Source organism: Gadus morhua, chromosome 20 (assembly GCF_902167405.1).
Source record: "Gadus morhua chromosome 20, gadMor3.0, whole genome shotgun sequence".
Lineage (NCBI taxonomy): Eukaryota > Metazoa > Chordata > Actinopteri > Gadiformes > Gadidae > Gadus > Gadus morhua.
Genome location: NC_044067.1, coordinates 21,468,513 through 21,482,752, shown reverse-complemented (window position 1 = coordinate 21,482,752; position 14,240 = coordinate 21,468,513). Strand labels below are relative to the sequence as shown.

The window sequence follows — 14,240 nt, the reverse complement described above, 5'->3', positions numbered from 1 at the left end:
TCATAAAGTGAGATTTTCATGCCATGGGACCTTTAAATAAATGTTCATGCCAAGCGATGGGAATTTGTATCTGTTTTTCAATCCTTAATTCATACATTCTCTGCATGGGTGCTCCCCGTTGGAATCAAACCAATAACTCAGCATCTACTGCCGTGCCAGTTGGCCAGACGGGACCAATTAGATAGCTTGAAAGTGGTTGATTTAAAATAATGTTTAACCTTTAACTTCCCACCATCTAAAACATTGGATGCGTTTGAAAACAAACAGACATTGGTAACGAGTGGTTAAGAAGGGGTCACCATTTCTGAAATAAGTTTACATTTGAATAAACTCATTGACAATTGATTAAATGTCATGAATACATTTCGAATATTTATGTATAATTTGTGCCGATATAGCATAGTTTTGAGAACATCACTATCTTGCGAGTTCACATTCTGCTTAACTCTGCAGATCAATATGGCTTCACGAGGCTTCAGCTAACAGCATAAAGATCAATCAAATCAGCCCCGTTCCGTTTGTTGGCATACAGCGCCATCTAGTTTAAATATATGTAAATTACATGCCGGGATTTTATGAGCTCAAACGATTAAAATAATACACCTCCAGACAAATATCCATCTACTTAACCAAGACAAAAAATACACTTTGTCAAAATCGTCTTATTTAATTGGAAGAACTACGAAATAATATAAAATGCAGCAGGTGAGGTGGGGAGATGTAAAGCCCCTACTGGTTTGTGCTGCTTTTCCTCGGTTGCTCTCTCTCCAATTGGCCCGTTCATTGTTGGCCTTGGCCCTCATGAACCATCTCCCCTGTAAGACACAACCACAAACGCATGCACTATAATCATCATCAGTAGAATCTGTCCTACCGCTGACTAGTCTACTGGCTCAAAACCTTATGGAGATAAAATCATGCTTACAATGCATAAAGATATAGTACCGTTGCAATGAACATATAATGTACTAGAAAGCATATATTGGAACATGTATTAAGACAAAATACTAGGATAAAATATGATAAACAAGTCAGTGTGATATCAAAGAAATACTAAAAATAATAAATCGTGCACAGTGGCGGTTTTAGGCACGGGCGACCCGGGCAGACGCCCGGGGCGGCATATTTGCGGGGGGCGGCAAATCACATGGGGGGCGCCACGAGCAGTATAAAAAAAAATGCGTTGCGCAGCGGTTATCAATGAAGTACGACATAATATTGCGTGGGGAATAGGTATTTTGGTGCCCCCTCTGGCTGCAGGCGCACACTTGTTCGTATAGACGGAGAGAAACCCTCACCGAAGTCCGTTGGTTCATGATACCCCCCCCCCCCCCCCCCCCCCCCCCCCGTCAACAATCGCTGCCCGGGGCGGAAGTGGACCTAGGATCGCCACTGATCGTGCATACGTGCATTCGTGCGTGCGTGCATGCGTGCGTATGTGTGTGTGTGTGAGTGTGCACATTAACAGGGACTCTCTTAACCCCAGCACTGTACTCTATTACCTGGCTACGTACTTGGCCACATACTGGGAGTTAGCAACAAAGGCAAAACACAATCCCAATGGCATTCCACCCCACTGTGGATATCATGGGATGTGCTGTGAGCCAGTGACCATGTAACGTATTGGGGGGAGGGGAGCCACACACCTCCTGGAGACACTGATGTCATCGCTGCTGGGGGGGGGGGGGGGGGAGGGGCAGTCAGGTCCAGCTCTCTGTGGAACGCCTCCATCATGAGATTCTGCAGTGTGTTCAACAGCACGTCCTCACACACGTCGCTGAACTCAGCACACCTGGACAAACACACACACACACACACACCCACACACACACACACACGTTCAAACAGGCATCTTAAAGCCAAGGAAACAAAAGTAAATATAAAACTGAAGCAGTCTTGATATATATTAGTAGTCCACACATTGCCAATCCCAGCGGATGTCCTTCCCAACCTAAAGCCGAGTCGTGCTGTAAGAGGAGTTGCTGTTTATTTGTGACTTTGAGCATTAGTGCTTAGCTTAGCATTATTTTAATTGACGCTTTCGTCATTTTAGGAGCCTTTCACAGACAGTTTCAAGGCCTTGGTTCATTCTCAAGTGGTGTTGAGTACTGATAAAAAATTCCAGATGGACATGATGATTCAAGGCGCAAAGATATTCATCAAGTTAAATGATGTCTATACAGCAGAATGTTCCCCCAACAGGGGCTGAATATAGTGCACCCTATAGGCCAAACCATACCAAATATAGGGGAGAGGTATATTTCAGATATACAAACTTTTGCACGATCAGGCGCTTACCTTTAGGTCTCTCCAAGGAAAAATCAGGTAAATCAGGTAAAAAACAGGTAATAATAATCCCTAGAACTTCAGTGTCATTGTGAATTTCTATCAGGCAACAGTATCAGGGACCAATTTACAATGACATTGTTTTTTTGGATCAAATTAAATGTTCATTTTTTGAGGAAAACTTGGAACACCTGAACCTACCCCCAATTTTAGCAATGAAAACTGCTTCCTACTAGTGCGACAACACTTTGGACATGCTAGTGGCTCATAACCCACGAGCAGTGAATTACCTGGAACAATGGGATCTTTACTGTGTGGCGCTCCACCTTAGTACAACAGAAACACACGTTTCACCATGAGGTTCAGGGGCCAGACTCCTCATAGAGGGACCTGCGTATGGAGGGGCCCGAGCTGACATGGGGCCCAAGCTGACCCCTGTATGGAGGGCCCGAACTGACCCGGGGCCCGAGCTGACCTGTGTATGGAGGGCCCGAGCTAACCTGTGTATGGAGGGCCCGAGCTAACCTGGGGGCCGAGCTGACCTGTGTGTTGAGGGCCCGAGCTGACCTGCGTATAATGCGGCGCACGTGGCCCCGGTCCGGGTCTCGCTGGGTCTGGAGGTCTGCATGTCTGGAGTCCAGCGAGGGCCTTGGGTGGTTCTCCGCAGCACCCACCGTGTGGGGCCGCTCCTTCAGAGCGACCCCCGCGCCGGCCGGGCGGAGGCCCCGGGGCAGGGAGGGGCCCGGGGGGGCGGAGTACGGTCGGGGTACGGGTGGAAGGGGGGCACCGGGGGAGGGGTAGCCGGGGGGGTCCGGAGCCCGGAGCTGGCTGAAGTACGGGACGCGCTCCGACGGGAGGCGGGCCAGGCGGCGCTGGAACTCCTGGTCGTCAATCAGGCTCCTGGGAACAAACAGATGTCCTCATCGCACACGCTACAGCAAATATATTATATATGAGATCAGAATGGTTCCTGGTTGAATAGATTACAAAGAAAAGGTGACTCAGAAGATCAGCTCTATATGGGATTGGCATTCATGCAATTGGTTCATCACATCTTCTTAGATTGTGTCAGAGCAGGTGAATGAACACGAAAAACTACAACGTAACTGCAGCGACATGGATCCAAAGAACTGAAGGACTCACCCTTTCAGTGAGAGGAGTGTGAGGGTGAGGATATCTCAACCTATCAGTGAGAGGAGTGTGTGGATGAGGATGTCTCACCGTACCAGTGAGAGGAGTGTAAGGGTGAGGACTTCTCACCGTATCAGTGAGAGGAGTGTAAGGGTGAGGACTTCTCACCGTATCAGTGAGAGGAGTGTAAGGGTGAGGACTTCTCACCGTATCAGTGAGAGGAGTGTGTGGGTGAGGATGTCTCTCTCCTGGCCGGGGACCAAATGAGGGAGGGCAGCAGTAGGGGGCGCTGTGCTGGAGACCGCCCAATGGGAACCTTGGGTTTCGACTCTGGGACTCCTGGAGGAAACAGCATGGTCGATCGCCATTTTGGATCCAGGTTGAGGCAAAGGAACCGAGCAAGGAAGATGATGGATGATGGATGAGGTCGCCAAGATGTGGGGAGAGAAGGGATTTTAGACATCCTGCGAGGGGAGTCATGCATCTAATGTGTGTGTGTGTGTGTGTGTGTGTGTGTGTGTGTGTGTGTGTGTGTGTGTGTGTGTGTGTGTGTGTGTGTGTGTGTGTGTGTGTGTGTGTGTGTGTGTGTGTGTGTGTGTGTGTGGACCTGTAGACATGGTGCTGGCTGAGGTTGTCGGGGAACAGGGCCTGGTACTCCAGCAGGCCGTGGGAGCGCGCCGTCACCCCGAGGTGCAGCAGGGTGGGGGTCGGCATCCTTCCCCCCGCGGGCCCCTCCCTCCGGGAGTGCCGCTCGGCCCGCGGGCCCCTGGAGGAGTACATGCCCCCGGCCATGGTGCTGCAGCTGATGGAGCGGAGAGGAGGGAGGGTCTGGGGCCACCGGGGGGGAGGGGGCAGAATATTTGAAAATTTTATATTTGAATATTTAATCTTTGTACGACATTCTCTGGTCCCCTTAACGGCCTTTTACAAGTAGCTCATGCAAGCCTTCGTTTAACCCCTAGAGGGCAAACTGAGCCACATTTACAGCCTTCCTCTGTTTTTTAAAACGATGTGCATTTGAGTCCAGAGTTGGACCAGGATCAAGGGAGAGTAGAACAGGATCAGTCACCTGGTATCTCCTGAGCGGGAGCGGGACCTGGACCGGAGCGGAGCGGGGCCCCTAGAGGACACGGGACACTGAGACTAGGGAGTGGCAGAGGGCCCCAATGAAGGGAAACATCAGGGGGAGCATTACAACTAAAGAGTGGGGATGGATCGGGGGAGGGGGAATCTTTAAGTATTGCTTACATTTTCGTTAATTAGGTATTGACAGGAGAACACATGTGTGGCATTCTTAGAAACCGTTCATCGGGGCTTTAATGAAACATCAATTCGGTCAAAATCACTTTGTTGTGCAGATTCTGCCTCTGAGCATCTTGCCTCAATGCTCCTGCCACAAATGTAGACAATATAGCCCTTGTAATTAGACAGTGTGTGAAGTTGTAACAGCGATTGGCTGTTATGTGGTCCACAAAGTCCTAACTGACTTGCGCACACTGATTCCTACACAAGTGCAAGTGCTCTGTTGCCATGGTTACCAGTCTTGGCCGGCTGTCGGCCAGAATCGCCACTAGGAATAGTTTTTGACCCACGATGATGACGGTGAAGTGTGTTTAAGTCAAGCCAAGAGACACCATCATGATGGTTTGATCACACAGACTGCTATTGTCCTTTAAGCATTTGGGGCTGGACCAATCGAACACTATGACTCAATCTGAGAACCCCCTCCATGTCCATGTAGCCTCTAAAGCACCTGTGTAGCCTGGCCTCCTCCTGCTCCGAGGTCCCTCTCCGTGATGGTGAACTCCTGCTGCTGCCGCTCCCTCTCCTCCTCCACACGACGCACCGACTCCCGGTACTCTGCCAGCTCCGTCTCCATGGTGATCTTAGGGGATGGAGATGAGGATAAAAACACATTCACATGATTCAGGTCTGATGATTGACATCACGAGTTATCAGCAACTTCAGAGACATGTGAGTGTTCAAATCCCCAATTCAATGTGACTATTTGATAATCATAGCTAGTGTTTGTGCTGTTTATAATTGATATATGTCAGGGAAGGGAATATTGGTGTGTGTCTGTGAGTGTGTGTGTGTGTGTGTGTGTGTGTGTGTGTGTGTGTGTGTGTGTGTGTGTGTGTGTGTGTGTGTGTGTGTGTGTGTGTGTGTGTGTGTGTGTGTGTGTGTGTGGGTGTGTGCATGTGCGCGTGCATGTGTGTGAGTGTTTGTGTGTGTGTCTAACCTGACAGATGAGGTCCAGCTGGTAGAGGACAGTCCAGCCAGGTGTGTTCAAGGTGAGCACACACAGGATGCTCTCACCTGCACCCAGTCTGCCTTTACTGGGATGCATCTGCACAACCTGACACACAAACACACACAATTAACATTTGTTATATGATATTTATTTTAATTTAAATTGTTATTTCCATTCATTTTCTTCACTCTAAAAATGGATCTGGACGCATACAATATGACTTATTCCACATGGAATAGAGGGACCTACCCACTACACACCTATCAAAGATCTTAACGGTCAATTCATGTACATCTCGAGGTCAGTTAATGACCTGTGTGGCCTGAATCCCCCCCTTTCTGTTTGGTGCAGTTTGGACTCCCTCAAAGTTATGTTCCCAATGGATTTAATGGAACCTCATTAGCTGATGCCTAATGCAATCTTTGGAATTGGGAAGAAAATCACAGACTTGCAGAGGTGGGGGTAAGTCATTCATGTGCAAGTCACAAGCAAGTCTCAAGTCATAACCTTCAAGTCTCAAGCAAGTCCCAAGTCACTGTGGTAAGAATCAAGCAAGTCACAAGTCAAGTCATTGCTCAGGTCAAGCAAGTCACAAGTCAAGTCATACAAAAATCTGATCTAACCCAGTTAACCCAACATTAACAATCACAATGTCTTAACAATAACAATAACTCAAACTATTCAAAACATTCCAAAACCATTATGTGCATAGTTTGAAAATGTTTTTATGATCATTACCTCCAACCTATGAACAGAATCAAATAGAACCTCTAGGTAGCTGTATACGAGAACAGTTCAAGTCAATCACTCAATCTCCTTACATGTTGTAGAATATTATTTGCAACACATGGCATCAGACATGAAAAAAAAGAATATTTCAAGTAATAGTAATATCACATACACATACTGTAGGAAGGGGAAATAGTAATACACAAGCCTGAAAGCTGGTAGCAATCTTGCTGCCTCGCAACATACATCGACTTACAATGCATTGCATTTGCAAAAATAATAATTCGACAGTACTTTGTCACTGAGTTCTGAATGATGCGGTCACATTATCACCCCACCATGGCTGAACACACATTCAACAGGTGCACTTGATGCAGGGACTGCCATAACTCTTACCTCCACCTTGAACAAAAAGACACTTACAACCACTGAGTTACAAGTAGCCTACTGACATGAAAATTAAACAAGTTAATCATCTGTGGAAAGGGCAGGGCTCGAAAAACTCCAGCCAATGATTTTCAGAACCACCGAGTGGCATTGGACAGTAAGTACGTCAATCAAACGGTCGTACTCCACTCCCCCTCCCCCGCTCCCCGCGCGTGACCTCTTCGTGCACGTGCACGTACTCAAAGCTCGTGACCCAGAGCAAGCTTCTGTTTGTTGTTATCCTGCGGTAGCTACTGGAGCTAGTTTACTAGCTAATCCACATTTGGACCTAGCACTAGAATACAACCCTAAACTCCAACCTAGCTAGCCTGGCTCACTCTCGTGCATCTGTGTTCGCGCTCGTGTGTGATTGCGCGTCCATGTACTTGGAATGGGTTGACCATTTGAGTTGCGTATTTTCAAAATCTGCTGGCGTATCGCAAATCACATATCTAACCTTTAAATCTAACTTTAAAAAAGTCATTTAGAGTCATTTGTCTCAAGTCTAAGTCAAGTCTGAAGTCATGAAGACCAAAGTCAAGTCGAGTCTTTTATCAGTGTTAGTCAAGCAAGTCTCAAGTCCTCAAATTTGCGACTCGAGTCTGACTCGAGTCAAGTCATGTGACTCGAGTCCCCCATGTCTGCAGACTTGTGTCACCAATCAAATTGACATGAAAAGGTGAATGAATGAATCACACACACACACACACACACACACACACACACACACACACACACACACACACACACACACACACACACACACACACACACACACACACACACACACACACAGGTGCACCTGTGGGCCGTCCTGCTGAGGTAACTCCCAGCCGTACTGGACGGCCTCAGTGTGGGAGACGTTAGTCAGGGAGAGCATCCTCGTAGACCGGGAGTGTACGGGTACGTTGCCCAGGGAAACACTCTCCTCAGACAGGAACACCACCTGCACACACAAACATCTCCTCACAGCCTTGGACAGCCTACATCTCCCATGCCGCTTGTAGACTGACAACAACCACTTCAACTCAGTGAATCAGGCCCTGTGCCTTGTTTGACCTGCATTGACCAGAGGCCCCTCAGTATCTGTGTTCATTCTAGGAAAGACCTGCTCAGCAATACAAAGAGAATGCATTATCCTTTTTTGTGTGGAGCTGTGCCTTCTATTGGTTTGTTTACTATCCTCCTCTCCTCTGTGGAATAAATGACAATGTGCATAATCTCCTGCTCATTCATCTTCCTCTCCATGTCTCAGCGCTGTAGCTGAGGTCCCTCTCACCTGTTCAGGTAGGGCTATAGCTGAGGTCCCTCTCACCAGTTCAGGTAGGGCTATAGCTGAGGTCCCTCTCACCTGTTCAGGTAGGGCTATAGCTGAGGACCCTCTTACCTGTTCAGGTAGGACTATAGCTGAGGACCATCTCACCTTTTCAGGTAGGACTATAGCTTAGGTCCCTCTCACCTGTTCAGGTAGGACTATAGCTGAGGTCCCTCTCACCTGTTGAGGTAGGACTATAGCTGAGGACCCTCTCACCTGTTCAGGTAGGACTATAGCTGAGGTCCCTCTCACCTGTTGAGGTAGGACTATAGCTGAGGACCCTCTCACCTGTTCAGGTAGGACTATAGCTGAGGACCATCTCACCTGTTCAGGTAGGACTATAGCTGAGGACCATCTCACCTGTTCAGGTAGGACTATAGCTGAGGATCATCTCACCTGTTCAGGTAGGACTATAGCTGAGGACCATCTCACCTGTTCAGGTAGGGCTGCTTTCTGCATACAGGGCACGGACGGCAGGCAGACATGATCCGAGGGGCCCAGCGCCCTGGGATCGAACCCCCGACCCTCAAAGCTCACCACGGTGGAGTCGCCCCCTCGTGTGTGTATCACGATGTCCACCTGGAGAGACGATGCACAACGTCCCTTGAGCCTGAATTTCAGGAGAGGGGACCACAACAAATATGGCACACTAGGGCAGTCCAAGGCCCTGTTTACCTCAGGGAGAAGGTATGAATGAATTGAGCGCACAACACATTCTGCATTTACATAGCGCTTTTCTAGGTACCTGGTATGTGTGTTTATGTGAGTGTTTGGGGGGGGGGGGGGGGGGGGTATGACACCTCATCCACTACCAGTGTGTAGCACCACTTGAGTGTTGCACGGCTGCCAGTATAAACCAGAAAGCTCAGCACACACTGGCCTTCAGAGGGAGAGGAGGAATGATGAAACTATCCAATTAGCGACCGGGGGATGATTAGGGGGCCATGTTGATGTTATCCTGCGGTGTTGTGCCCGGACGGGTATTGTGCCCGGACACCGGGGTTAGAAGACCTACTCTGTGATGAGTGGCTTGGGAACTGGGAACTTAAGTGACCACAGGGAGTCAGGACTTTGGCTTAACGTCTCATCCCAGAGATGGTGATCGTTGAGAGGACAGAGTCTCTGTCCTGGGGCATTGGGTATATTGCAGGCCAAGGGGATGAGCCCCCCCTACTGGCCCTCAAACACCTCCACCAGCACCAGCTGATCTCCAGGACCAACCCTGATTGGCCTCCAGAGAGGATTGATATGCGGAGAGCCCTGTATTGCTATGCAGATAGGTAGTACTGCTATTCAGGTTGGCATTATTGCTATGCAGGTAGGCAGTACTTCTATGCAGGTAGCCAGTATTCCTATGTGGTTAGCCAGTACTGCTATGCACGTAGCCAGTATTGCTATGCAGGTAGGTAGTACTTCTATGCAGGTAGCCAGTATTGCTATGCAGCTAGCCAGTATTGCTGGCTATATGCAGGTGCTATCTATTGCAAAAATTCACCTGAAAACTCACCTGTTCAGAGTTCACCTAGACTCTGCATAGACATCCAGTCCCCCCCCGCCCACTATTGTATGTTGTACGTCCTGGCACTTAATGTACGCACTTGATGTACGCACTTAATGTACGTTGTATTTATTCATAGTACTTAATTGTGTAGCATCTGCATTAGCTAGCTTTCACCACTGTATACGGGGAATGAGTTAACCTAGAGATCGTTAGTGCTTGGCACTCGGTTCTATGAACATCTTTACTGTACCGACAGCGATATAGTGTTTCACTTCTTATGACAAATGTACTTATTGTAAGTCGATTTGGATGAATGCGTCTGCTAAATTCCCTCAATGTATATGTAAATGTAAATGCTAGCTACCTGCCATGAAAAACCTATCATTGACGATTACTCCGGGCAATTATTTTTTAACAAATAATAGTTTTATTAATAATTAATATTTTTTAACAAATAATTGTTTAGATTTTTTTTGTTTTCACCGGATCCTCGACAAGCTGGCTGTCACCCTGTATGGTTGACTCTGCCATCGGTGGGTGGATGTGTGAACGAATGTATACAAGTCGCTTTAGGAAAATACGTCTGCTAAATGCCTTAAATGTAAATTATGTAACATTTATATTGTAAACCTAAGGAGCTTACATTGTACACTTTAGCCTCCAGAGGTGAGAAGAGCCACTCTAGCTGGGCCGTCCTCCCAGGACGGACCTCTCCCCGGGGGGTGAGACAGCACAGCACCGGGTGGTGGAAGTTCTGCTCCTGAAGCTGCTGCAGAGGATATGCATCCACCTCATAGTGCACCACCACCGTACTGCTGTTATACAGGTCATACACCTGGGAGGGGGAGGGAGGGGAGAGAGAGGGGGGGGGGGGGTGGACCACCACCGCACTGCTGTTATACAGGTCATACACCTTGGAGGGGGAGGGAGGGAGAGAGAGGGGGGGGGGGGGGTGGACCACCACCGCACTGCTGTTATACAGGTCATACACCTTGGAGGGGGAGGGAGGGAGAGAGGGGGGGGGGGTGGACCACCGCACTGCGGCTATACAGGTCATACACCTGGGAGGGGGAGGGAGGGGAGAGAGAGGGGGGGTTGGTTGGACCACCACTGCACTGCTGTTATACAGGTCATACACCTGGGAGGGGGAGGGAGGGGAGAGAGAGGGGGGGTTGGGTGGACCACCACCGCACTGCTGTTATACAGGTCATACACCTTGGAGGGGGAGGGAGGGGCGAGATAGGCATAGAGAGAGAGAGGGGGGAGGGATGGATACAGAGAGAACGAGATGGAGGGAGAGAGTGATAGATAGTGAGAGAGAGATGTGAAGGACGGAGAGAGAGACGGAGAGAGCGGGGATCTGAAAGCCAGTTAGAAGTAGTATGAGAGTGTTCCTGTGCTACTGGAGCTGCTACCGCTAGGACTTCCCCCTGAACAGGGCTATGTCATGGAGTACGGCATGAAGATGTGACCCAACCCACCTGTCTGGGAGGTATCAAGACCCCAACAGCCACGGGGGAGAAGACATGTTGAAGACGGCTGAAGTGAAGATACGGTCGGTCTCTCTCCACTGTCACACCCTGGAAGTTAAGCTGCGCCCAAATATGGCCATGGACCTGTTGATTACCCTTCAGCCTACAGTTTGCTGATAACAAATGATGCCAATGTATTTGTGATGGGGTAAAGCTCAGTGTGCAGGTTCGAGTGAGGCCTACCAGGATCTCTCGGCCATGTGAGAGTTTGAAGACCACGGGCAGCCGGTGGGCTCCGGCAAAGTCGTGTCTGAGACGACAAAAGATACCATCGGTTCACGTTAGTTTATTGGGACATGGTAAGCATGACGTTATGAGGATGAGTAGGGTTTCATGATAATAGAGTTGCACTGTGAATGATGCTCTAAAAAGTCAGGCCAACACCTGTAGGTGAGTTGCAATCTGAAAGAAGCTCTAAAAGTCAGGCCAACACCTGTAGGTGAGCTGCAGCGCCCTCTGCTGGCCAGGAGGCAGTGTTCCAGAGCGGGGAGAGACGCTGAAGAGGCGGTTATCCTGGACCTGCCACATGGGAGTAGAAAAACTGAACCAAGAGAGACAGAAGGAGAGGCAAATACAGAGACAGGGAGGGAGAGAACGTAGGGAGAGAGGGAGAGGGAGAGGCATATACAGAGACAGGGAGGGGGAGGGACAGAACATGGGGGAGAGGCATATACAGAGACAGGGAGGGGGAGAACATAGGGAGACAGAGTGGGAAGGATAGGGTTTAGAGGGGGAGGGGTGTGAAGGCTGGCAAGAGTGGCATCAGGGAGCTGGTACCTTCATCTGGTGGAGCTCAGTGCTACTGAACTCTCCAGACTCTGCCCAGTGATTCACCTCCATCCTCTGGTTCTCTGGGAACAGCAAGGCCCTAGAATGGAGAGGAGAGGAGAGGAGAGGAGAGGAGAGGAGAGGAGAGGGGAGGAGAGGAGAGGAGAGGAGAGGAGAGGGGAGGAGAGGAGAGGATAGGAGGGGAGAGGAGAGGAGAGGAGAGGAGAGGAGAGGAGAGGAGAGGGGAGGAGAGGAGAGGAGAGGAGAGGGGAGGGGAGGGGAGGGGAGGAGAGGAGAGGATAAGAGGGGAGAGGAGAGGGGAGGGGAGGAGAGGAGAGGAGAGAGGAGAGGAGAGAAGCAGAGAGGAGGCGAGTGGAGAGCGGAGAGAAGAGGAGAGGGGGGAGGAGAGAGACAACAGTAACAATTATTTAATAAAACATTGCTTTGCATTGTAATATATCATATTCCCTTCCCTATGTACAGGTCGTACCACTCTGCAGGGATAGGACCTATGTTGTCCAGCAGCATTAGAACAGTAGAGGGCTCTGAAGCCACCGGAGCTGAGCAGAAGTTGAAATCCAATATGGCCGCCCTAAAGATGCTAGGGCAGCGATGCAGACTGAACAAGGGTAGAGAGATGATGAGAGCATGAATTTACACTTGCTTATAATAATATATAAAGTTGATCAGATTACACATTATTCCTTTTATTACTGAAATGTAGTTATATTGATGCATCATACAAATGTATATATAGCCTATAGTACACAGTACAATATGAATACATAGTAGAACATATTAATATCTAGTAAATCACATGATGAGGCAGATATGTCACCTGCGCTGTGTGGTCTTCCTATAGGTCAGCTCCTGAGGGGAGGGGCATGACAGCAGGTGTAAGTTCAAGCTGTCCAATGAGAAGAGGCTCCAGAGCTGCCTTTTGCTGAGCCCACCCACACTGCCTCCGCAGCGGGCGTCGGCCACCCGCAGGGTGGGGAACACACCCTCCGCCCTGAGCTCACACAGCAGCACGGAGGCCCCCAGCTCACAGCCTGCATGTGGGGACACATCCATTTACACCTCGTGCTTCTGTGTGCGTGTGTTGGTGGGAGTGTGTGTCAATCTGTCTTTACGGCCTTGTTTACCCAGATGTTTTGACTCTCCTTTGAAAATGGAGATGCCGATGCAGTATGGGGTCAGAACAGCCTCATTAATGATGAATGCACAGAGTGTATTCATTATAGAGAGTTTGTGTGTGCATTGAAATGGATTTGTGAGAGGAGAGTAATTTATATATTAATCACAAAATACATTTGTCAATCCTTCTCTGTGCATTCATTATTAATGAGACTGCTCTGACCCCATAATGCAGATGGGGTTTATCTCTCTCTGAACAGGTCTGAACAGTTGTACAAGAGATGAACAAGAGATGCTTCATCTAATGTAGACCGGATGTAGCATACACCACATTGAATCTATCTTGGATCTCTTCTGTTGGTTGGTCACGTGTTCATACGTCTTCAGTCAACCAAGTGAAGGCAGGAAGGCATTGCGTTGCAAATGTATTTGAAACATTTCCATGCTGTGGCTGCTTTTCTTACAATTCTACGAGTCCTAGACCTTGCATTTCTATCATTCAACATGATAAGTAGCATTCTCTAAAGCCATACAAACAGGTATACACCACGGTCGCTGTGTCTCCAACCATTGTCAGATTGGGAAAACCATGGATGTCATACCAACATGAAACCTGTGTCAAACGCCCCTACTATATACATGTAAACAGGCTGAGACAGTTGTCAGTGCATTATGCCCTTCAAATAAAAAGATGGTTTTCTGATTATGCATACAATTGAGATAAAAAATGTTTGCAGAATCCTACGTAGCCCCTCTGGGGTCACATGATAAAAAAAAACTTGTAAATCCATGCGCACAGATTTGTAAACCATGCCTCATCTTGAATATTACTTATATTGCCTTTGTAGGACCAGAAATAGTCGGTCTTAATCGGATATGCGTTCAACGTCACAATGCCTGATGGGGACTGCCGGCTGTGCAGAATAAACAAAATCAGAGGGAACGGATTTACACAACAAGGTTTATATTCCGCTGAATCTTGATAATAATTTCTGTTTTCATATGTCAGTGCATTGGTCAAGCCTGGGCTCAGCTCTGTCAGGTTCTCATCCACACTCTGGAGACATTGGAGGGCATGTTTGTATACTGCAAGTGTTGTATGCTGATCTCTTATTTTATGTGTTGTGTTTTATTGTTGTTGTATTGAGTCTATTTTTATAC

At 48.5% G+C, this 14,240-nt stretch overlaps 1 protein-coding gene across 4 annotated transcripts in view; it reads right to left on the bottom strand.

The window, feature by feature from the left end:
• Positions 1-301: 301 nt before the first annotated feature.
• cfap65 (cilia and flagella associated protein 65) overlaps positions 302-14,240 on the bottom strand; it is a 35,680-nt gene continuing 21,741 nt past the window's right edge. For 2 of the 4 annotated variants that reach the window (XM_030344169.1, XM_030344170.1), the window contains 17 exons: positions 12,781-12,994; positions 12,433-12,561; positions 11,952-12,042; positions 11,608-11,693; positions 11,358-11,424; positions 11,124-11,258; positions 10,286-10,477; positions 8,574-8,720; positions 7,629-7,772; positions 5,660-5,776; positions 5,171-5,302; positions 4,487-4,537; positions 4,025-4,245; positions 3,625-3,756; positions 2,854-3,186; positions 1,647-1,792; positions 302-815 (listed from right to left, as the gene is read on the bottom strand). In XM_030344169.1, coding sequence (XP_030200029.1) covers positions 781-815; positions 1,647-1,792; positions 2,854-3,186; positions 3,625-3,756; positions 4,025-4,245; positions 4,487-4,537; positions 5,171-5,302; positions 5,660-5,776; positions 7,629-7,772; positions 8,574-8,720; positions 10,286-10,477; positions 11,124-11,258; positions 11,358-11,424; positions 11,608-11,693; positions 11,952-12,042; positions 12,433-12,561; positions 12,781-12,994 — 2,372 coding nt within the window. In that variant the 3' untranslated portion in view covers positions 302-780. The remainder of the gene's footprint in view (positions 816-1,646; positions 1,793-2,853; positions 3,187-3,624; positions 3,757-4,024; positions 4,246-4,486; positions 4,538-5,170; positions 5,303-5,659; positions 5,777-7,628; positions 7,773-8,573; positions 8,721-10,285; positions 10,478-11,123; positions 11,259-11,357; positions 11,425-11,607; positions 11,694-11,951; positions 12,043-12,432; positions 12,562-12,780; positions 12,995-14,240) is intronic. The other 2 variants (XM_030344172.1, XM_030344171.1) reach the window with 2 other exon arrangements.